The following is a 24,877-nucleotide window of genomic DNA, read 5'->3' on the forward strand; positions in this document are numbered from 1 at the left end:
TGATACTACATTATTAGATCTTGTTGCCTAATTAAAGTAACATGAATAAAAATAAACCAAATAAATTTTTCAGAGTTTTGGACTATTTGTTGGAATTGCATGTATGGAAGTTTCTGAGGCAATGACTGTGTCCATCATGCTACAGATGGGAATCATGCTTCTAGGTAAATATGGTTTCATTTTCATCCTGTTTGCTCCAAAATGATTAGCTTAATAGTTAGCCACACGTGCAGATGTAAAGTTTTGTTAATCGGTCACATGTCAAAATTTGTATCAGTAAAATCAATAAACACATCTGCGTCAGACATGTTTGCTCCATAATGTTATTATGACTTCTCTGTGCATCATGGATTAATTAAAGTTAATAGAGTTGATTTTCTCATGTCACAACCCAAAATTTTTAACATGTCTGAGCTACAAGATAATTGACATTTTACCATTCAGTCTGATTGCCTTGGGGGAAAAAAGAAAGAAAAGGTACAGAAATGAAATAATCTGGAAGAAAAATTGAATGATATGGTAGAATACCCGAAGAAGTAAAATGATGGACATAGCTTGAAAGATACAATGCAATGATTTCGTAGCTTAGTAGATATAGTGCATGATTTGATAGCTTAGAAGATACAGTCAGTGATTTAATAGCTTGGAAGATACAATGCATGATTTAATAGCTTGGAAGATACAATGCATGATTTGATAGCTTGGTAGATACAATGCAATGATTTGATAGCTTGGTAGATACAATGCATGATTTGATAGCTTGGTAGATACAGTGCAATGGTTTGATAGCTTGGAAGATACAGTCAGTGATTTAATAGCTTGGAAGATACAATGCAATGATTTGATAGCTTGGTAGATACAATGCAATGATTTGATAGCTTGGTAGATACAATGCAATGATTTGATAGCTTAGAAGATACAGTCAGTGATTTAATAGCTTGGAAGATACAATGCATGATTTAATAGCTTGGAAGATACAATGCATGATCTGATAGCTTGGTAGATACAATGCAATGATTTGATAGCTTGGTAGATACAATGCATGATTTGATAGCTTGGTAGATACAATGCATGATTTGATAGCTTGGAAGAGACAGTCAGTGATTTAATAGCTTGGAAGATACAATGCATGATTTAATAGCTTGGAAGATACAATGCATGATTTGATAGCTTGGTAGATACAATGCAATGATTTGATAGCTTGGTAGATACAATGCATGATTTGATAGCTTGGTAGATACAATGCAATGATTTGATAGCTTGGTAGACACAATGCAATGATTTGATAGCTTGGTAGATACAATGCAGTGATTTGATAGCTTGGTAGATACAATGCAATGATTTGATAGCTTGGAAGATACAGTCAGTGATTTAATAGCTTGGAAGATACAATGCATGATTTAATAGCTTGGAAGATACAATGCATGATTTGATAGCTTGGTAGATACAATGCAGTGATTTGATAGCTTGGTAGATACAATGCATGATTTGATAGCTTGGTAGATACAGTGCAATGGTTTGATAGCTTGGAAGATATGGTCAGTGATTTAATAGCTTGGAAGATACAATGCATGATTTAATAGCTTGGAAGATACAATGCATGATTTGATAGCTTGGTAGATACAATGCAATGATTTGATAGCTTGGTAGATACAGTGCAATGGTTTGATAGCTTGGTAGATACAGTGCAATGGTTTGATAGCTTGGAAGATACAGTCAGTGATTTAATAGCTTGGAAGATACAATGCATGATTTGATAGCTTGGTAGATACAATCAATGATTTGATAGCTTGGTAGATACAGTGCAATGGTTTGATAGCTTGGAAGATATGGTCAGTGATTTAATAGCTTGGAAGATACAATGCATGATTTAATAGCTTGGAAGATACAATGCATGATTTGATAGCTTGGTAGATACAATGCATGATTTGATAGCTTGGTAGATACAGTGCAATGGTTTGATAGCTTGGAAGATATGGTCAGTGATTTAATAGCTTGGAAGATACAGTGCATGATTTAATAGCTTGGAAGATACAATGCATGATTTGATAGCTTGGTAGATACAATGCAATGATTTGATAGCTTGGTAGATACAGTGCAATGGTTTGATAGCTTGGTAGATACAGTGCAATGGTTTGATAGCTTGGAAGATACAGTGCATGATTTAATAGCTTGGAAGATACAATGCATGATTTGATAGCTTGGTAGATACAATGCAATGATTTGATAGCTTGGTAGATACAGTGCAATGGTTTGATAGCTTGGTAGATACAGTGCAATGGTTTGATAGCTTGGAAGATACAGTCAGTGATTTAATAGCTTGGAAGATACAATGCATGATTTGATAGCTTGGTAGATACAATGCAATGATTTGATAGCTTGGTAGATACAGTGCAATGGTTTGATAGCTTGGTAGATACAGTGCAATGGTTTGATAGCTTGGAAGATACAGTCAGTGATTTAATAGCTTGGAAGATACAATGCATGATTTGATAGCTTGGTAGATACAATGCAATGATTTGATAGCTTGGTAGATACAGTGCAATGGTTTGATAGCTTGGAAGATACAGTCAGTGATTTAATAGCTTGGAAGATACAATGCATGATTTGATAGCTTGGTAGATACAATGCAATGATTTGATAGCTTGGTAGATACAATGCAATGATTTGATAGCTTGGTAGATACAGTGCAATGATTTGATAGCTTGGTAGATACAATGCAATGATTTGATAGCTTGGAAGATACAGTCAATGATTTGATAGCTTGGTAGATACAATGCAATGATTTGATAGCTTGGTAGATACAATGCAATGATTTGATAGCTTGGTAGATACAATGCAATGATTTGATAGCTTGGTAGATACAATGCAATGATTTGATAGCTTGGTAGATACAATGCAATGATTTGATAGCTTGGAAGATACAGTCAATGATTTGATAGCTTGGTAGATACAATGCAATGATTTGATAGCTTGGTAGATACAATGCAATGATTTGATAGCTTGGTAGATACAATGCAATGATTTGATAGCTTGGTAGATACAATGCAATGATTTGATAGCTTGGTAGATACAATGCAATGATTTGATAGCTTGGTAATACAATGCAATGATTTGATAGCTTGGTAGATACAATGCATGATTTAATAGCTTGGAAGATACAATGCATGATTTGATAGCTTGGTAGATACAATGCAATGATTTGATAGCTTGGTAGATGCAATGCAATGATTTGATAGCTTGGTAGATGCAATGCAATGATTTGATAGCTTGGTAGATGCAATGCAATGATTTGATAGCTTGGTAGATACAATGCAATGATTTGATAGCTTGGTAGATACAATGCAGTGATTTAATAGCTTGGAAGATACAATGCATGATTTGATAGCTTGGTAGATACAATGCAATGATTTGATAGCTTGGAAGATACAATGCAATTATTTGATAGCTTGGTTGATACAGTGCAATGGTTTGATAGCTTGGAAGATACAGTCAATGATTTAATAGCTTGGAAGATACAATGCATGATTTGATAGCTTGGTACATACAATGCATGATTTGATAGCTTGGAAGATACAGTCAGTGATTTAATAGCTTGGAAGATACAATGCAATGATTTGATAGCTTGGAAGATACAGTGCAGCTATTTTATAGCTTGGAAGATACAATACAATGATTTGATGGCATGAAATTATTTAACAAAGTTTGGAAAATCAGTAATGGCAGTATTTGTTTATGGTGTATATGTTGGTGTTTATATTTCAAGACAAACTTTTCACAATTTATTTTAAAATTGGGAAGATACACCCTACATAAATAAAATAAATAAGAATACAGAATTCAACTTTAAAAGTAAAAGGAAAACCTTGAACAAAATTATGACAAACCCTTGAAAAGTCCTTAAATTTGGTCATGAGATATCATGTTATGATTTGACCATCCATCATTTCTGCACAGCTCTAGTTGTCTAACCATTAACAGTTTTACCAGACTTTGCAGATGGCTTGTACATGGGGTAAGTAAGAAGACAGTTGATTTAGGATTACATTTCCTGAATCTTCAGTTATCAGACTTGGATCATGGCTTGCATTTGGGGTAAGGAAGAACCCTGTATATTTTGGGGTCAAAAGGTCAAAGATGAGGGTTACTGTGACAAAGAAAAATGATTTCTGAATAGTAATATTACAAGTACCTCACTGACTGGGGCCATGCCTTATGGATGGCTTACACTTTGGATAAGGAAGAAACAAACTGATTTTGAGGTCAGAAGTCATGGTCGTTGTGACTAAAATAAAGAAAAATGATTTCATCACTAAATTTTTATTAACCATATACCTCCACTGAAGTTTGTGGATCACTTACATGTTGGCTAAGAAAAGATGCATATTTTTTTGTAGTCAAAAAGTGAAAAGTCAAAGTCACATGACTAAAAAAAGGAAAAAAAAGTTTTACATGGTGACTTTAGTTCTAGGCCACACACCTGGACCAGTGTTTATGGCGGACTTGTACTTAAATGTAGACCACACACTTGGACCAGTGTTTATGGCAGACTTGTACTTAAATGTAGACCACACGCTTGGACCAGTGTTTATGGAGGACTTGTACTTAAATGTAGACCACATGCCTGGACCAGTGTTTATGGAGGACTTGTACTTAAATGTAGACTACACACCTGGACCAGTGTTTATGGAGGACTTGTACTTAAATGTAGACCACACACCTGGACCAGTGTTTATGGAAGACTTGTACTTAAATGTAGACCACACACCTGGACCAGTGTTATGGAGGACTTGTACTTAAATGTAGACCGCACACCTGGACCAGTGTTTATGGAGGACTTGTACTTAAATGTAGACCATACACTTGGACCAGTGTTAATGGAGGACTTGTACTTAAATGTAGACCACACACCTGGACCAGTGTTTATGGAGGACTTGTACTTAAATGTAGACCACACACCTGGACCAGTGTTTATGGAGGACTTGTACTTAAATGTAGACCACACACCTGGACCAGTGTTTATGGAGGATTTGTATTTAAATGTAGACCACACACCTGGACCAGTGTTTATGGAGGACTTGTACTAAAATGTAGACCAGAATGCAATACAATGCAATCATCAATTCTTATTTGTTAGACATTTCATATCAATACTTTATGCATATTTACTCACAGGATCTAAAAATACAGCTGTATAATTATCACAAAAATGCAATCTCTACAAAAAAAAAACAAGTAACCTTTTGTAAACAGCCATTATGCATGCATGAGCTTGTGACTTCATTGGGGAGTAGTGGACATCATACAGAATAGTCAATGATAGTGCCAATAAAACTTAATTTTTTTTGCAACATTGTTTAAATGATGTGCATTTATTCATTAAATATGTTGACTACATCGGACATCTATTTTCGTTTTCATTCAGATATTTCACTTAGTTTAGCACTGACTTGCATTTCAAAATCTTGCCAAAATCACCACAAAAAGGAAAATTTTTATATTTTTTTAATTATTTACTTCACACACAAAAATCTGCAGACTTTTTGTACAATAGTAATAGATACCAAATAAGGAATCCATTGTCTTTATGTTGAATGTGTATTTTTGACAATACAAATATCATTTCAAAAGAGTCTTGTATATTCAGTACATGAGTGTTTAGGTGTTATTTATATTAAATGAAACCATCTAACATAGAGCATTGTATTTAATAACCACAATTCTAACCCATCAATTAATTAACAATGGATATTTGATTATTGAACCATTGTTAATTTATAATTTCCAATCCTGACTATGGATCTTATATTACATGAAGCCACTTGACTTGGAACACTGTATTTAACAGCCTTAATATATCCCAGCAATTAACAGTGAAGTTTTATGATTGATTCATAACTGTCTATAAAAACTTGTCTTGCTCTCATGGTCCCAGGTTTAGAGCTAAGATCTGAAATTGTCAGCGATTTTTAAGGCGGTGGGATGGGCTAGACCACCAGTCATGCCTGTCTTGAATTCATCTGATGCTGTAGTAGTCTGCATAAAGTCTGTGTGAGGAATGTGTAAATTGTATTTTTGGTTGACCTTTAGCCAGCAGTAAAATTGATAGTTGTTTATATTCTATTTTTATGGCATTGAGGTTGCACCTAATCACTTGTTTAGTTCCCTCTCTTAATCTTTCTCCTTAGCATTTTGTTCCTTCCTTCTCTCTTTTATTCTTGTGGTTTAATGTTACATTAGTTTTGCCAATCATGGTTAATTTAAAATAATTAAATTCACTTTTAGCTGCAACTCATTATGCTTCAAAACAATTTTCACTGACCAGTCACAAAGTACTATTTCTCTCTCTCTCCCCATGTTGTGACTTAAACATATGATTTATGTTTTCTTTAAAAATGTAAATGTCCAAAAATGTGAATGTAAAAATATAAATGTAAAAATGTAAATGTAAAAAATGTTAGGAAATATATCATCAAACTACTCATCCACCAATCATACACCTCCTTCACATGCTGAATAAAGCATGCACTCCGAAAACAATCAGAGGAAACTTTGCACTCAACAATGATAGAACAATGGTGATTCATAGTGATGGGTTCCCCCAGTGATGTCATTGGGACTTGAGTAATGGAAGATGATTGTACATGGCCTATGGGAATATTTTTACATGTACATTTAAAATGAAATATCTAGCTTACAGTTGATTGTATCGAGTCAGAATTTTAAGATAAATAATACTGAATAATTCAGAGCTGTGTTAAGTTGGTTGTCTGGTCTGTCTTTAAGGTATGGGAGAGGCCTATTGATTTTGGGGCTAAATTACCAATACACCACTAAATTACCATTATATGGGTCGAGGAATTGTCAAGAGTGTATTTAAAATTAATTGTTCTATTGGTCGTAGTTAATAAATTTCTGGACTCTATTAATGTTTTTATGTTTAACAGTTCAGTTTCAACTATAATCATTGATTGTTAATATGATCGTATAATGTTAAGTCTTAATGGTAACACATCATTGATTATGCAATACCAAGGAAATGGGAATAAAGTGTTTCTCCCAGAGACACACACAGGCAACTGATGGGCTGGCCTGGTTGGGTATTGAACCTGCAATCCTTGGATTATGTGTGATGCTCTAGCAGATTAGCTGTTTATGTGTGTGTGTGTGTGTGTGTGTGTGTGCATCAGAAGATTTAATGTATCACAAATGAAATAGACATTGGTTATTTATAGCTAGCAAGATTTAATATATCACAATTGAAATAGACAATGGTTATATATAGCTAGCAAGATGTACAAATATGAGAAGCCTGTTATAAAAATTGATACAGAGCTTATCTGGTCTGGTTAATTCATTGCAAGCTGTTAACGTTATACTTCAGTAGACCTAAATGTTAGATTAATTAGCATTTAAATGACCTGCATTAACACATTCTCTTTCTGTTATCATGTAAATATGAATTTGGATAATCATAAGTTACTTCAGTTTGAGCAGAGAGTAGATGTGTTTTTATTAATAATTGGATGATGTTAAATTAATTTATCTTGCAAAGTATGAATCATTTGCAAAACGTGAATCTCCAGATCTGAAATGACACTGCAAACAGCATCCCAAGTCTGGAATGACACTGCAAACAGCATGTTTAATTTTGTTCCATTAATAAGATCGCCATTTTGCCAGCTACATGGTACAAATCAATTTCAGTACATAAATCTCCAAAGCTTAAATAAAACTACAAAACAGTGTAAGTAGTTTTGATTCATAATATCTTTTAGCTGTCAGTTCATATTTTATTTATGGGTATCTATTGTCAAGGTTTTGGAGAAAATGACATTTTCAGTTGTATTTAAATCAGTGCATTGGTATTATTATTTTCACAGAAGGATCTTTGTGTATTGGAACTATGAGTCCATGGTTTGTTGGAAATTTGAGTTCATGGTTTGTAACAATTATAAGCTGCATGAAAATTGTTGCCATTTTAATTATGATACATTTGAGCTGGATGTAAATTTTTCATAACAGTTTCATCTTTGCCAATGATGGAAGGGGGTAAAAACAAAATGTACACTTTTACTTTTAAAATTTCAGGTTGTGGAAAGCAGTTTGTTATTAGCATTAACATATGCTTGAAATATCTATGAATTTTAAGACTATAACATGATGGTAAACTCTCATTAATATAGTTTTATTTTCATGACACAAACACGTATGTTAAATTTTGTTTTACTAAAAGGGAAGCAACTCTTGTTTAAAGAGTTCCTGAGAACCAGAACTCTTAATTAACAAATCTCTTACTGTGGATTGATCAATAGAGGCCAATAAATATCGGGTCTTGTTTTCCAACCATTTCAGTCTAATTTACAGTTGCAATGGTCAGACATTTTTCTCCATTTTAAAGTGGAATTCCACTTTTCGCCTTACTTGAATCGGATTTTTCTTGATATAGTCCGTTCTTTTTATATCATCTCTGATCCGGTTTTTTAAAAACAGTCTGACCCTCCCATTCTGCTGCGACCCTTGTAAATTATTCGTTTCATATATTAGTTAGCACAAGACTCTCGTAAAGAGTATTCTGATTCATCAAAGGTTTAAATTCATCGAATGAATCTTCGTGTAATGGAAACTGATGGCAATGGTAAGAAGAAGCATGCTTGCAAAACATGTTGTACTGTGTTGTTGAGAGAGACCATAACACGAAAAGATTGCATAAAGGTTTAAAAAACATGGGAATGGCTGGAGCGAAAAGTTGATGGAAATTTAATTGGTTTATAAGAGAACTGAATGCTAGAGGACTGGTATTTTGTGACTTCTGCAATAAATATGTGAATTACAGTAATTGTAGTCGGAAGAGTTTGGAACAGCACCTACAAAAAAGTTGCATATGGAAAAATTGAAGCTCAGAAGGCATCTGGGGAAAGTGCAATTAATTACTATAAGAAGAAAGATTTCTTGCATGAAAGAACCGATGTAGCCCTCTGTCAGAATATGCACACTGCATGTCACCAATACAAGCACCAGCTTGAAAGGAGAGAGACTCTCATTGAGAAGGAAAAGAAATGATTGCACATTGAGCCCATAAAGTAAGTGGTGACAAAGCCGCAAAAAGAACTTGACAGGCATATCAACAGGTTGTGTCCACTGGAGAAAAAGACAAGTGAATGTATGGAATTAATTGTATATACCAGTAGTTGATGTGCTTGGGTGTTTATTTTACAGATTTGTTATGAAAAGAGAGAAGTATAATATATTTGCTGCAAAAATTGAGAAATTATTGTGACTTAATTACAATGTGAACACTGACATGCACATGAAATAACTTAAGCATCAGTAGTATTGGAGAACAAATTCTATGACTATAAATTCATGAGCAGTTTTTTATGAGTGTAAACCATGTTCTTGGCTGGGGGCCTTCGGCTACACTGGATCCTCAGATCTGGGGCGCTGTTCTTCGAGACCCCATTGGGGGAGGACCCCCAAACCCCCCTTAAAATTTTTTCAGCTTTTTATATGGAAACTAAAATCATATCTGAATGGTTTGCATAGACTAGACTTACACTAGGCTAGATTCACTTTTATATATTTTATAGAGAACTGTTTACACACTGAGTTATGGTACTAGATTCATTTCTTGGTAGTTGTTAATCAGCACCATCTTCAGTCTAATTAAAATACGTGTGGTACTATGTGGACCTATGCAGTAAGTATCTTGTATGAATCTTGGTATCAAAGTAAGGATCTTGTATGAATCTTGGTATCAAAGTAAGGATCTTGTATGAATCTTGGTATCAAAGTAAGGATCTTCTATGAACCTTGGTATCAAAGTAAGGATCTTGTATGAATCTTGGTATCAAAATAAGGATCTTGTATGAATCTTGGTATTAAAGTAAGGATCTTGTATGAATCTTGGTATCAAAGTAAGGATCTTGTATGAATCTTGGTATCAAAGTAAGGATCTTGTATGAATCTTGGTATCAAAGTAAGGATCTTGTATGAATCTTGTTATTAAAGTAAGGATCTTGTATGAATCTTGGTATCAAAGTAAGGATCTTGTATGAATCTTGGTATCAAAGTAAGGATCTTGTATGAACCTTGGTATCAAAACATTGAAAAGATCATTGTGTAAATTGAATATAAAACATTCTATAGAACGGATTTATGAAACATGTAAAGTTTTCTTCCAAATTTCTAGAACACAAAGAAATATTGATTATTACATTATAAAATTGTTACAGGTGGCCTTTTCACAAGGTCTTTGCCATTCTGGTTGGATTGGCTGAAATATGTCTCCTTCCTGCACTATTCCTTCCATTCTTTGATGTTTCTGGAATTTCATGATGCTCCTCCAGTTCAGTAAGTTATTATTAACTATATTCTCACCATTATATCAGTACGCATTATCTACAACATGAAGAATTTTCTTCATTAATAGATCAATTAAAATACAAACCCGTATTGTGTTGGTTTAAACTCCATTTTATCATCGTGTGATGTTAAATGTGTGTCCAGAATTTATAGATGTTTGTATTGTGGTGTGATATTCACTCTGTGTCCAGAATTTATAGATGTTTGTATTGTGGTGTGATAATCACTCTGTGTCCAGAATTTATAGATGTTGTATTATGGTGTGATGTTCACTCTGTGTCCAGAATTTATAGATGTTTGTATTGTGGTGTGATGTTCACTCTGTGTCCAGAATTTATAGATGTTGTATTATGGTGTGATGTTCACTCTGTGTCCAGAATTTATAGATGTTTGTATTGTGGTGTGATGTTCACTCTGTGTCCAGAATTTATAGATGTTTGTATTATGGTGTGATGTTCACTCTGTGTCCAGAATTTATAGATGTTTGTATTGTGGTGTGATATTCACTCTGTGTCCAGAATTTATAGATGTTTGTATTGTGGTGTGATGTTCACTCTGTGTCCAGAATTTATAGATGTTTGTATTGTGGTGTGATGTTCACTCTGTGTCCAGAATTTATAGATGTTGTATTAAGGTGTGATGTTCACTCTGTGTCCAGAATTTATAGATGTTGTATTATGGTGTGATGTTCACTCTGTGTCCAGAATTTATAGATGTTTGTATTATGGTGTGATGTTCACTCTGTGTCCAGAATTTATAGATGTTGTATTATGGTGTGATGTTCACTCTGTGTCCAGAATTTATAGATGTTTGTATTATGGTGTGATGTTCACTCTGTGTCCAGAATTTATAGATGTTTGTATTATGGTGTGATGTTCACTCTGTGTCCAGAATTTATAGATGTTTGTATTATGGTGTGATGTTCACTCTGTGTCCAGAATTTATAGATGTTTGTATTATGGTGTGATGTTCACTCTGTGTCCAGAATTTATAGATGTTTGTATTGTGGTGTGATGTTCACTCTGTGTCCAGAATTTATAGATGTTTGTATTGTGGTGTGATGTTCACTCTGTGTCCAGAATTTATAGATGTTTGTATTATGGTGTGATGTTCACTCTGTGTCCAGAATTTATAGATGTTTGTATTGTGGTGTGATGTTCACTCTGTGTCCAGAATTTATAGATGTTTGTATTATGGTGTGATGTTCACTCTGTGTCCAGAATTTATAGATGTTTGTATTGTGGTGTGATATTCACTCTGTGTCCAGAATTTGTAGATACTGCTTTCTCTAGGTCAGCATAAATCAGTTCCTCCTACAATATTGAATTTATTTACCACTCTGGTACATGATTTTGAATCTTGACAATTTCTTCGAGTAGAAATACATGGAATTTTGAAAGTTTTAGGATGAATAAGGACTGCATAAGACTGTAAAAAAAATAGTTTGGGTCTTAGACATTTATCTTTATATACTTGGTGGAGGAGCTACATGTTTGGTTGGATTGTTTTGTTTTTTCCTGTTGCAAATATAAACACTTTGCACTCAACAGATGGAACCAGAAATCCAAAATACTGACATTGTTACAGTGCTGTTACATCATAACACACACACAGTGTGCAATTAAGACACATTGTTACAGTGCTCTTACATCATAGCACAGTGTACAGTTGAGACATAGTTACAGTGCTGTTACATCATAACACACACAGTGTGCAATTAAGACACATTGTTACAGTGCTCTTACATCATAGCACAGTGTACAGTTGAGACATAGTTACAGTGCTGTTACATCATAACACACACAGTGTGCAATTAAGACACATTGTTACAGTGCTCTTACATCATAGCACAGTGTACAGTTGAGACATAGTTACAGTGCTGTTACATCATAACACACACAGTGTGCAATTAAGACACATTGTTACAGTGCTGTTACATCATAACACACACAGTGTGCAATTAAGACACATTGTTACAGTGCTCTTACATCATAGCACAGTGTACAGTTGAGACATAGTTACAGTGCTGTTACATCATAACACACACAGTGTGCAATTAAGACACATTGTTACAGTGCTCTTACATCATAGCACAGTGTACAGTTGAGACATAGTTACAGTGCTGTTACATCATAACACACACAGTGTGCAATTAAGACACATTGTTACAGTGCTCTTACATCATAGCACAGTGTACAGTTGAGACATAGTTACAGTGCTGTTACATCATAACACACACAGTGTGCAATTAAGACACATTGTTACAGTGCTGTTACATCATAACACACACAGTGTGCAATTAAGACACATTGTTACAGTGCTCTTACATCATAGCACAGTGTACAGTTGAGACATTGTTACAGTGCTGTTAAATCATAACACACACAGTGTGCAATTAAGACACTGTTACAGTGCTGTTACATCATAGCACAGTGTACAGTTGAGACACATTGTTATAGTGTTGTTACATCATAGCACAGTGTGTCGTTAAGACACATTGTTACAGTGTTGTTACATCATAGCACATTGTACAGTTGAGACACATTGTGACAGTTTTGTTACATCATAGCACAGTGTGTAGTTAAGACACATTGTTACAGTGCAGTTAAACTGAATCCTTGTTTTTTCTTTTGTACAGGTGTGCCAGTAATAGGAACAGTTCTGTGTTCGTGTCATGCAGAGAACCCAACATCACTTCTCATACTATTCCATCAAAGGAGGTTTTACAGTATTACAATGTCACCTGGAACTACTGGCAATACATTCTGCCACTCCTGTTCTTCACCATAATGTTCAGAATACTTGGATATATTGTGCTCCGCTTTTTCAGGAAACCAGTTTGATGTCTTACCCGTTAATTGATGTAAACTGTATATCAATGGAAATTTATACAATTGTTAATTTTTGCATATATTGGTAATGAAGCAAAAAGCTTATGGGAAGGTCTGTCATCCATTGTCTGTCTGTCTGTTAGTTCAAGTTTTGTTTTCTCCACACATTAATCTGAAAGTTTTGTTGGTTATCATGAAAATGGTGCCACAGAGATATCTAATGTAGATACCACAATGATAATCTTCACAACCTTTTTCATCACTACTCCACCTCAATGGATGGTCATATCAACATGGGATTTTCACTAGAAGATTTTTTTTTATGATGTGTAGTTGATCCTAAGTGAAAGTGGTGCCAGTCTGACATTCAGCTTGGCCACCATGGCAGCCATCTTTAAAAAAATTGTTATCAATGCTCCTCAGTGGAAAGTCATATGGGTTTTTCGCTTCTTTTTATTTCTAGTTGGCACTGAATAGAAATGATTCCAATCTGACCTCCAGTAGAGTGGTGGTGATCTTGAAAATCTTGTCATTGTTACTCCTGGATAGATGGTACATACAGTTGTCATGAAGAAAAAAAACTTTCTGTGATGTCTAGTTTGTCCTAAACAAAAATTATGCCAATCTGACCTCTAATATAGCCATCAATGTGGCCATTTTGTAAAGCTTTTTACTGCTACTCATTTGAATGGTCATGTCAACTTGGGGTTTTATTAAAAGACTTTGTATAATGTCTTGTTGATTGTAAATGAAAATGGTACTTAAAGTTTTTATGCAAGATAATAAAAAATGTTTTGATTTTTTTCAACTCACATGATCGTTATCATCTTTAATAATTTATACAAGTTATTTGTTGCTCAGATTGAATTAAAAGTAGAAATCATTTTAGCAAGAGATATATGATATACCAAACACTAAGACCTGTCTATTAAGGACATTCAGTTTTGTAAGATGAGGACAGGTATCGTCTCTACTTAAGGTTCCCTGTTGGCATTGTACGTAGAATACTGGTGGTGGTATAATAGACTTGACACCTGTAAAAAGCAACAGTTGGGTGCAGCCTGTGAGATGATGTTCACTCTGAGAAGGTATATTTTATTCAAAAAATCAGTTTTATATAAACATTTTACTTTGTATTTTGAGGATTTCACTTATTTTGTGATTACAATTTTTGTTTTATATGCCTTTTTAGCCAGGCTTATGATGATATGCCTTTAAGCCATATACTATAAATATATACTTTAAATAGAGATTAGTTAATTTAGTCAAATTAAAACTAGGTTCCTAGGTGTTCATTAGGAACAGGCATATTTTTATTGAGATATTTGTTAAGACAGGTTTCACTTTATTATTATTAAAATTGTTTTATTATAAATACTTATGAGGTTTTTTTTTGCAATTTTTTATTTTGTCATAGCTTACATAGAGAATCTCAAATAGGTAATATTTAATATTGAATTTATGAAACGTGTTGAATAATGTCCAGCTTTTGCAAGCATTGGTGAGCAAAAGCTGGACATTATTCAATGAGTTTCATAAATTTAATATTAAATCATTACCTATTTGAGATTCTTTTTATAACATGGTTATTATTTCAAATGAAATTATTTAGACAGAAGAATGAATAATTTCATTCATTCTGTCAGACAGTGCACCTTTCATTTGTTGTCCCAAACAAAAGCTGAACTAGTAAGAGTAGATTGTACTTTCATTGCAAACTATTATTCAAAGAACAAGTGTCCATCTGAATAAACAGAACATTTTATAAAGACAAAAGTATTTTTCATAACAGAATGATCAATGCGTGAGATGTTACATTGTTTGATATGGTACACAGTAGGCCTAGAGTACATGTTTACTGTAAAATATAACTTTCACAACTAAATAATACATTGTTGCAATTTTCATGTGAAATAGGATTACTGGATGCAGAAATTCCCACATTTACTGTAACGTATTTGTTACCAGATATTGGCAGTATTTGATTTGGAACAGTACCTCTGTACAGAACATGTAAACAAATTTCTTTTTGAGTCATATTTGCAAAAAGAAACTGCGTAAATATGTTTATGGTTGGATAAAGTTCTGTCAGTTGGGAGACCTGTTTATGTCTACGGTCTTCTGTGAACAGAGGTGAGTTTATTTACTTCTGTAATTTAACATTGAAACCACATTTGTATATAGGGTGAAAGGAAAAATCAAGAGCAAATAGAAGCTGTGAATACTCAGATTAATTTTTCCTTGCTAGAAATTTGTGTTTGCAGCTGTTAGAGTGTATTTACATTTGTAACATTTAATGATTAGATCTGATTCAATGTCTTGTGAGTGACACACTCTCTGAATGAATGAATCTCCTATATCCATTTATACTTTCAGCATGCTTTTTTCTGAATATTGATACTTTCAACAATGTTTTTATATATGGTAAGTACTTTTTGAAAGTCTGTGTTTTATGGCACTAATTTCAGCATGTATTTACAAATGCATTTACCTTTACATTTGTTAGCTTTTTAAATTTTCTTTAACTTAGATCATTGAATATATATATATATATATATATATATATATATATATATATATATATATATATATATATATATAGATATATATATTTATTTATGTATAATAAACTGCCTACGAACAGTGCAAAACTAGTATCTAACTAGCCTAAGCGCTTTTGACTCTTTAATGAGTCTTTTTCAAAGGCAAATACAAAACATAGACAAGACAAACTAATAAAACAAACTGTTGTCTTTGTAAAACTTTACATTCTTAATATATATATTTACATACACACACACACACTGCATCCACCTCAACTGCAGGATGCCATGGGTTCAAACCCTGGCGGAGTCATACCAAAGACTTATAGAAATGGTACTAGCTGCTGCCTTGCTTGGCACTCAGCATTATGAGGTTAGTGTTAGGACTGGTTGGCCAAGTGTCAGGATAATGTGACTGGGTGGGACATCATGCTACATGTCTTCGACATGATACCTCATTGCAAGGCATCACTAGAAACTGCCACACTGCAGACATCGTAGCGATATGAACTGAAAATTGTTCAAAGCTACATTAAAAATCCAAATCTCGCAGAGCCTTCAAACTCAGAAGCAATTTGCCAACAGTAAGCAGCCAACATTTTGCCAACAGTAAGCAGCAGGCCCACAGGATCTCCTAAGAGAAACCCTAATAGAACTAATAACTCGGGATCATGTTTGTAATTCTTCATTTGGGCACAAAGCTAATTACTGCATCTCCGCAGCAACTAATCTCCCTTACACAAAGCATGTGAGGTTGATACAACAAAAACGGACATTTCAGGTTTTGAATGAGTGGGATCATGAATGCACTCAATACACTGGAATATTCTGTTAGACATTTCTTGTTTTATTTATCAAGTGTAAAATATTGGAATGTGATTCAACTCATTAAGCACATTTTTGAAAAAATGTGAAGGTTAGTGAAAACAATCATATCTTAATCAGTATGCATGAAGATTCATGCGTGTTATGGTATGGCCCTGTGAAGATTCATGCATGTTATGGTATGGCCCTGTGAAGATTCATGCGTGTAATGGTATGGCCCTGTGAAGATTCATGCATGTAATGGTATGGCCCTGTGAAGATTCATGTGTGTTATGGTATGGCCCTGTGAAGATTCATGCGTGTAATGGTATGGCCCTGTGAAGATTCATGCGTATTATGGTATGGCCCTGTGAAGATTCATGCGTGTTATGGTATGGCCCTGTGAAGATTCATGCGTGTTATGGTATGGCCCTGTGAAGATTCATGCGTGTTATGGTATGGCCCTGTGAAGATTCATGCGTGTTATGATATGGCCCTGAATCCATCATGCATTGTGCTTCACAATTGTTATATTAAACTTCTTAAAAAGCACTTGACCAATTTTGATTAAATTTGGCACAGCATTGGGGCCTGAAGTTCTTTCAAATTTAAATAAATTTTGCCAGAATGCTTGAAAATATCGTCACTATTACTATAGACATTGAATGATGACTTCTAAAACAACACTGAACATACAAATTTGACAGAAAGCATGAATAACTTTTTACAGATGATGACAATCAGCAATCAAATATGGCCACCATTACAAAAAAAATATTTACAAAGTTTGATCACATTGGACAGAAATCTTGCTTAAAGCTTCTACAAATGATGCTGATCTGTCAGATATGGCCACTGTTACCAGTAATAAAAACACCTTTAAATGACAGATTTGCTAGCAGAATAGAATTTTACCTAACTTGAGAGAATACATCCTGGCATGAAGACATTTACAAAAACTTTGCTGCAATTCCCCAAAGAATAGAAAAGTGTTTAAAATACTTTTTTCCCCAGAAATTTAACCAATATTGATAGAAATTACCTTGGCATGAAATGGTGCCAATTCACCATCAAATGTAGCCACTATTACTCAAACAGAAATACCTTTAAAATGCTTTTTTCTGTTTAAAAAAATACTGAACCGGAAACTGTGTCTTAGAAAGCTTACAAGTATGGATGCTGATCTGCCATTAAATATGACTAAAACAGATAAACCTTTCAGTGACTTCACAAAAACTGCTCAAAAGTATTTGACCAAATCAACAGAAAGCATCCTGACATTCAGGACTTTCATTTTTATACCAGTAATGCCAATCTGCAATCGAATATGGTCATTTTTGTTAAAATAAACATTTTAACCATTTTTTTTTTCTTCTATAAAATTGTTGAATAGAATTGGACCAAACTATAAAGAAAGCATCCTGTTGTAAAGGGCCTTAAACTTTTTATAAATGATGCCAATTAACCACTTAATAGGTAGAAAAACATTTTCACAACTTTATTGTAAAAGAATGCTGAACATAATTGGAATAGAAGCCTCCTGGCATAGGGACCTTTGGACAGTTTATGCTGAATTTGGCTAATAGACAGATGCTAAGTGGGTGAATGATCTCAGGTCCACTCTGGCCTCTTATATACATGCTTGTTACTTCCTTTGTACTATATTTTTTCAGATAATATCTTACCTGAAGAGAAATGTCTGTGCCAAATCTTGACATTTATAAAAAAATGTATCAGAGATGAAGAAAAAAAATCAGATTTGTAAACTTGATGATAAAAAGACAAATCCCCATTTTAATTGGAAATCCATTACGTTATCATAATGATCCCTCTGATGTGTAACTTGGATGATCCTTTTTATGCCTGCTCTGAAACATGTATTAGTGAACTATTTTGTGTCGATTTGATGCCATTAAATTGAATATTTTATATATTTTTATATTTATACAAACACATATCAGCGTTAAAAGTAAATTCTATGAAACATATCAGCATAATATGTATGAATAGAAATTTTTTTTTAATTGTATTGCTTCATTTTCACATGGAAGGTATTCTGCAGATATTATACCTCTACCATAAGTTTATGGTATGTCCATCCATCTTTTTGTTTTTTCACAATAACTTGTTTTTTCCACCATTTAGACTTTGTGGATGGCTTGTACTTTGGATAAATAAGGAGCCAGTCAATTTTGGGGTCAGTGATCAGGCGTAGTGTGTTTAAAAGAAAAAAATGGTTTCCACAAAATAACATTAGTTACGCATAACAGAACAGGTCCAAACTTGCAATTGGGCTAAAGAAGAAGCCTTTTAATTTTGGGATCAAAAGTTCAAAGGTCACTGTAACTCGCAGGAAAAAATTGGTTTCTGCAAATAAATGTCAATTCTTGACCAAGTATGTTGACCAAAGTTGTTGGATGATTTACACATAGGTTAAGCTCATATTGTGGATTATTGGCATTGAACATAATGAAGAAACCATTAGAGTCTGCGGTCATGGTAAATCGCATAAGAAATTAAAGATTTCTGCATAGCCAATTTAGTTTAAGACCACATATGTTGACCAAAGGTCAGGGTGATTGGTCAATAATCTCCAGTGTAAAGCAGTGTCAACATTTAACTGTTAAACATGGTCTGGGTGCATAATGTGTTCACAGTACTCTAGTTTTTAAATAATATGTTGTGTATTCACTCTTACAAAAGTATAATGTGTCAATAGTTGCTGTTGTTATGCTTTATCCAAGTTACATTACAATCTGTGTTTTAATTGTTTTCTTATTGTTTATATACTGTTAAAGCTAAGAAAAACTTTAATAAATTCAATTGTATCACAAACATTTCTGTCTTCTTTTTTCATGAAATACATTTTAAATAACAGAACAGTTTTACAACTTTGCAAGATATTTCATAATTTGGTTATCAGATAATAGATAAATAAAAATCTTGTTCTTACAAAGACGTGTCCCAATGAGGGTACATGAGATATTTTGCCAGTAGCTTCCTGTGGGTTGGTGGTTCTAACCAGGCTTTCTTGGGTTCTTCAACCAGTTATATACTGGGTGCAATGTATAGTCTAAAGTAAATTAAGTTTCTCTGAGAATATTTACCCAATCACATTACATTAGGAATATTAGCCTGCTACCTTGAGAATCCAGCCCTACTAAAAGACAAAGATTGGCTTTATACTGTCTACCTTATATAGACAAATGGCAATATATCTTGACCATTACATCCTTTTGCCACTGCCAGGTGTCGCTAGTTTTTAGCCAAGTGATATACTGACGAGGATGCTTGCATGGCGCGGTTGTTGGGAGGGTTTTTAAGTAATGTGATTGGGTAAATATTCTCGGAGATATATAATTGACTTAAAACTGTCTTCTCTCTTTATCATGCCCAGTATCACATCTACCATGATGCTAGAATGTGTCCAATATCATGGAGCTGAAGCCTTTGAGACCAACTGTTTCTCCTCAAAGAGCCAGAGAAAAATGTTGGCCAGTTGCTCGAATGAGGCACTCAGAGGGACGATGTTATTCGTATGACACCTGTCACTGAGAACAAGCCACTTTCACTCGTAATCATTATGCTCTTTTTCACCTAATTGCATCTTACACTCACCTGTATACGGAATACTCTTTTCTGGTACACTAAACAATCAAATAAAGATAAAGCAATAGAGTTGTGTTTGTCATTTTTACTATCATCTCTTTAATCCCATTCATCATATAAATTTTAGAATAATCTTTAAAAATTTATTTTTGTATAAGATTGGTGTAAGAGTTTATCCCTGACCTCCATGTACTTTCCTTATTTTCTGTTTATAGCAAATGTATATGACCCATTTCCAAGAAAATAGGTATCTTAATTTGAAACTTTGCCTTGCAGATTCATTGATAATCAAACTAGTTAATGGACCAGTCTGCACTTTTAAAGAAAATGGTGCAAGATGTTAAGCGAAATGGTACTTTTTTTTGGTGTGAAATGTGGATGAAAATTGTTCAAGAAAATGGATCTTTTTCAACTTCAAAACATGTCCAACCAGAAAAAGAACCAATCAACACCGCTTTGCAAATTTGAAAAGAAGAATATGAGAGTGATATAATACAAGAGTCGGAACATATAACAGAATATGTGCACATCACAATCATTCACCAAAAGATAGACTGGTAGACTAGTTAGAGTGAGTGTTGAATGTAAATAATATGTCACTTTTGTATTTGTATTTTGGTTCTAATCCACATAGATTTACCCATTTTTGCCAAGAACTTTGACCTGCTGCAGATCCAAGTTAGTTGTAAATATAAATGTACATTTTCCATACAGTGCACTGTAATTATGGCATATAATATATCGAGTACACTTTTTATGCTCAGATTACACTTTTTTGACACCTCTATCGGGGTTGGCATGTGTGCTGCTTGGCAGCCATACTGGATATCAGACTGACACAACTGCTTTAATCAAGACCAAATGGACACCATATGAAGTCTTTCATTAAAGAGATGTAGCAAAAACAAGATTTTCATGATGGTTGATGTGATGGCCATATTGAATATTAGATTGTCTCCATTTTCATTTTGGAACAACCACACATGATAAGAAGTCTTTATGTAAAAATCTCTTGTTTATATGACAATCCAGTCAGGTAAAGTTCATATATAAAAAAAATTTCAACTTGGCTGATATTGAAGCCATACTGATTTCCCAACAGCACTCCATGACTATCAACATTTTGTATCCAGCTGTCAATATGTTCAAATGATGAACATAATATGTACTAGGTTTCACAGCAATCCATCAAAAACTATAATACAAATTGTGTCCACAATATTCGGCCACACACTACATTCAGAAAGGGCAATAACTCTAAAATAAATCAAAAGGCAAGATAGTTTGTTGATATGCTTCTGCTTTGCAGTTATTAGGTATATCTGACAATGGGACAGGTATTAGATGAAGTTGTGCATATTTTCTAAATGTACAATGGAGAGAATTTTAGCATAATAATTGATATGACCACTCATTCATAAGAAATAGCATGAAGAGGATTTTCAAGATGGGCACTGTGGCAGGCACACTGACTATATGAATGGCACCATTAGGACCAAGTAGACAACATAAGATAGGAGTTTAGCAAATAACCCATACTGATACAACTATTCAAGAGGAGTAGTGATAACAACATTTTCAAGATGACCACTGTGAACTCCAGTTTCTGGAACCTTCTGATGAAAAGGTCTATTAATACATACAAATGTTTTTTAACTTTATGGTAAGTTCACATCTTCAAATTTGTATTTTTCCTTCTAATCTGTGCTTGCAACATAATATTTTTCATAAGCACACTTCTGTACACAGCATTAATCATGTACAGTGATTCAATAAGCCATACTTCTACACACTGCATTACTCATGTACACTTATTTCATAAGCCACACTTCAACACACTGCATCAATCATGTACACTGATTGAATAATCCACACTTTAACACACTGCATTATTCATGTATACTGACAAAATAAGCCACACTTCTAAACACTGCATTACTCATGTACACTGACAAAATAAGCCACACTTCTAAAACACTGCATTACTCATGTACACTGATTGTATAAGCCACATATCAACACACTGCATTAATCATGTACACCAATTTAATAAGCCACACTTCAACACATTGCATTAATCATGTACACTGAGTTAATAAGCCACACTTCAACACATTGCATTAAACAGGTACTCATTTTAATAAAGCACACTTCAACAGACTGCACTATTATCTACTGATTTAATAAGCCACACATAAACACATTGCATTATCCATGTATATTAACTGAATAAGCCACACATAAACACATTGCATTATCCATGTATATTAACTGAATAAGCCACACTTCAACACATTGCATTATCCATGTATATTAACTGAATAAGCCACACTTCAATACATTGCATTATCCATGTATATTAACTGAATAAGCCACACATCAACACATTGGATTATCCATGTATATTAACTGAATAAGCCATACTTCAACACATTGCATTACCCATGTATATTAACTGAATAAGCCACACTTCAACACATTGCATTACCCATGTATATTAACTGAATAAGCCACACTTCAACACACTGCACTTAAATTAGCTTGCAAAGAGTTCTATATATTGAAGTTTGTTAGAAGCAAATGAACTCACTCTTGACATTTTATGACATTATTGCATTAACAGCTATTTAACATCACATTATACTAATCTGACGTTACACAGTCATCACTATTTAAAATTCCATTATGCTAATCTGTTGCTATACATTTATCAGCTATTTAAAATCCCATTATGCTAATCTTATGTTACACTGCTATCACTATTTAAAATCACATTATGCTAATCTTACGTTACACTGCTATCACTATTTAAAATCCCATTATGCTACAGTGTTATCACTATTTAAAATCCCATTATACAAATCTTATGTTACACTGTTATCACTATTTAAATCTCATTATGCTACAGTGTTATCACTATTTAAAATCCAATTATACTAATCTTATGTTACACTGTTACCACTATCTAATTCCCATTATGCTAATCTTGTGTAACACTGTTATCAGCTTAAAATCCCATTATGCTAATCTTATGCAAAACCGTTGTCAGCTATTTAAATCCCATTATGCTAATCTTATGTAAAACTGTTGTCAGCTATTTAAAACCCCATTATGCTATTCTTATGGTACACTATGACAAAATATCTATAAATATTACATAGCAAAAGTATGGAATAACACAAAAATGCATTATTCATGAAGCTCAAGTTTATTACACCTGAAACGTTATGAAACTCACTACAAAGAGCTCATGGCATATATTACATTTGTTTAATAAATTTCACATTTTCATAAAGGTTCAAAAACTCTTCTATTTCAACTTTTACCAAACATGCTCACTTGAATGCTTGACAAGTAAACAAATAAAAACTATCTTTTGCCATGAGAGATTAACTTCTCAACAGGATCAACCTTAAATTATGTTATATTCCTTGTGTTAAAAAATATGCATTGCTTTTATTCAAATGAGTCCCAGTAAAGTATCACACCAGGTGAATGAAACAGGGACACCATCTGGAAGTTATTAACTGTTTATTTAGTACAAGTTCGTTCTGTTTTTGTCACAATGAGTCAGCCTCATTACTAGTATCCAATATGGGACTGCTACCTAAAGTTCCTTTTTCAGATTCTGAATAAACTGTTTCACTATCTGACCCCACATGTTCTGAATCATTTTCTTTCTTTTTCTTTTTTCTCTCCTTGTCCTCTGCATGTTTGGTTTCAACCTCAATGCTCCGAACCTCAATTTCTTGAAGTTTTGCCTTGGCAGCTTCACTTTCACACATGGCATCTACATGCCTCTCTGCACTGTGCAATCGTTCTCCTGCACTTATTCCTGCATATTCTGCACCTGATAAATAATAAATTATCAGAGATAATCAACTTCTACCAAATAACAACTGAATGAGGTTTTTCAAAGGTCAAATATTTTACGTAAATGCAGGCGACACGCAATTCAAGAATAAGAACCTGCCATGACAATGGTAAAATAATTTGTTTGACAATTATACATAAATAATCATTACTTCAAAACTTAGAGGAATTGTTGACCAATTTACAAGTATACTATAGGAATATTACTTTCAATTTATGCCATAACCTCAGGAATGCATCTATGCATAATCAGGTCTTCTTGCATCTAATTGGCTGACACAGTTACCACTAAAGAGGCCAAAGTTTTCATCCAACTTGGAGTACATACTTATGTCATCACTATCATGGATTGTTAAATAATGATTGACATCCATGCATACAAATGAGGTGACCTTACATTTTATTGGCTGAGCTTATTAATCTGGATGCCATAATCTGATCAAAACTGGAATATAGGCTTATGTCAATAAGAGCAAAATTGGAATGTAGGCTTATGTCAATAAGAGCAAAATTGGAATGTAGGCTTATGTCAATAAGATCAAAATTGGAATGTAGGCTTATGTCAACAAGATCAAAATTGGAATGTAGGCTTATGTCAATAAGATCAAAATTGGAATGTAGGCTTATGTCAATAAGATCTTGGGCAATTTTGAAAGTAAGCAGGAACCACGCTTTTCTAAGACGTGACCTTGCATCAGATTGACTAAACTTGTTACCAACCACGAAGCCATATTTTGGAACTATTTGTGTTTATTATCATTAAGAACATGGATAACTTAAGATATGAGCAAGTTACTGTGCATATTTATTATACCTTTATCTTTTGAAAGAAATTTTATAAAGATATAAAAT

General features: G+C 33.7%; 2 protein-coding genes across 3 annotated transcripts in view; one reads left to right on the top strand and one right to left on the bottom strand.

Moving 5' to 3' along the window:
- Positions 1-19,378, top strand: part of LOC149784857 (uncharacterized) — a 75,443-nt gene extending 56,065 nt beyond the window's left edge. Inside the window, exons 13-15 of the mRNA XM_089978431.1 lie at positions 74-164; positions 10,236-10,353; positions 13,004-19,378. Of these exons, the coding sequence (XP_089834557.1) occupies positions 74-164; positions 10,236-10,353; positions 13,004-13,208 (414 nt within the window). The 3' untranslated portion in view covers positions 13,209-19,378. The remainder of the gene's footprint in view (positions 1-73; positions 165-10,235; positions 10,354-13,003) is intronic.
- Positions 19,379-23,341: 3,963 nt separating this feature from the next.
- LOC149784858 (diablo IAP-binding mitochondrial protein-like) overlaps positions 23,342-24,877 on the bottom strand; it is a 61,018-nt gene continuing 59,482 nt past the window's right edge. For both annotated transcript variants that reach the window (XM_089978433.1, XM_089978432.1), the window contains exon 5: positions 23,342-24,002. In XM_089978433.1, the coding sequence (XP_089834559.1) occupies positions 23,713-24,002 (290 nt within the window). In that variant the 3' untranslated portion in view covers positions 23,342-23,712. The remainder of the gene's footprint in view (positions 24,003-24,877) is intronic.

Source organism: Sinohyriopsis cumingii, chromosome 13 (genome assembly GCF_028554795.1).
Source record: "Sinohyriopsis cumingii isolate HCF-2022 chromosome 13, ASM2855479v2, whole genome shotgun sequence".
NCBI lineage: Eukaryota > Metazoa > Mollusca > Bivalvia > Unionida > Unionidae > Sinohyriopsis > Sinohyriopsis cumingii.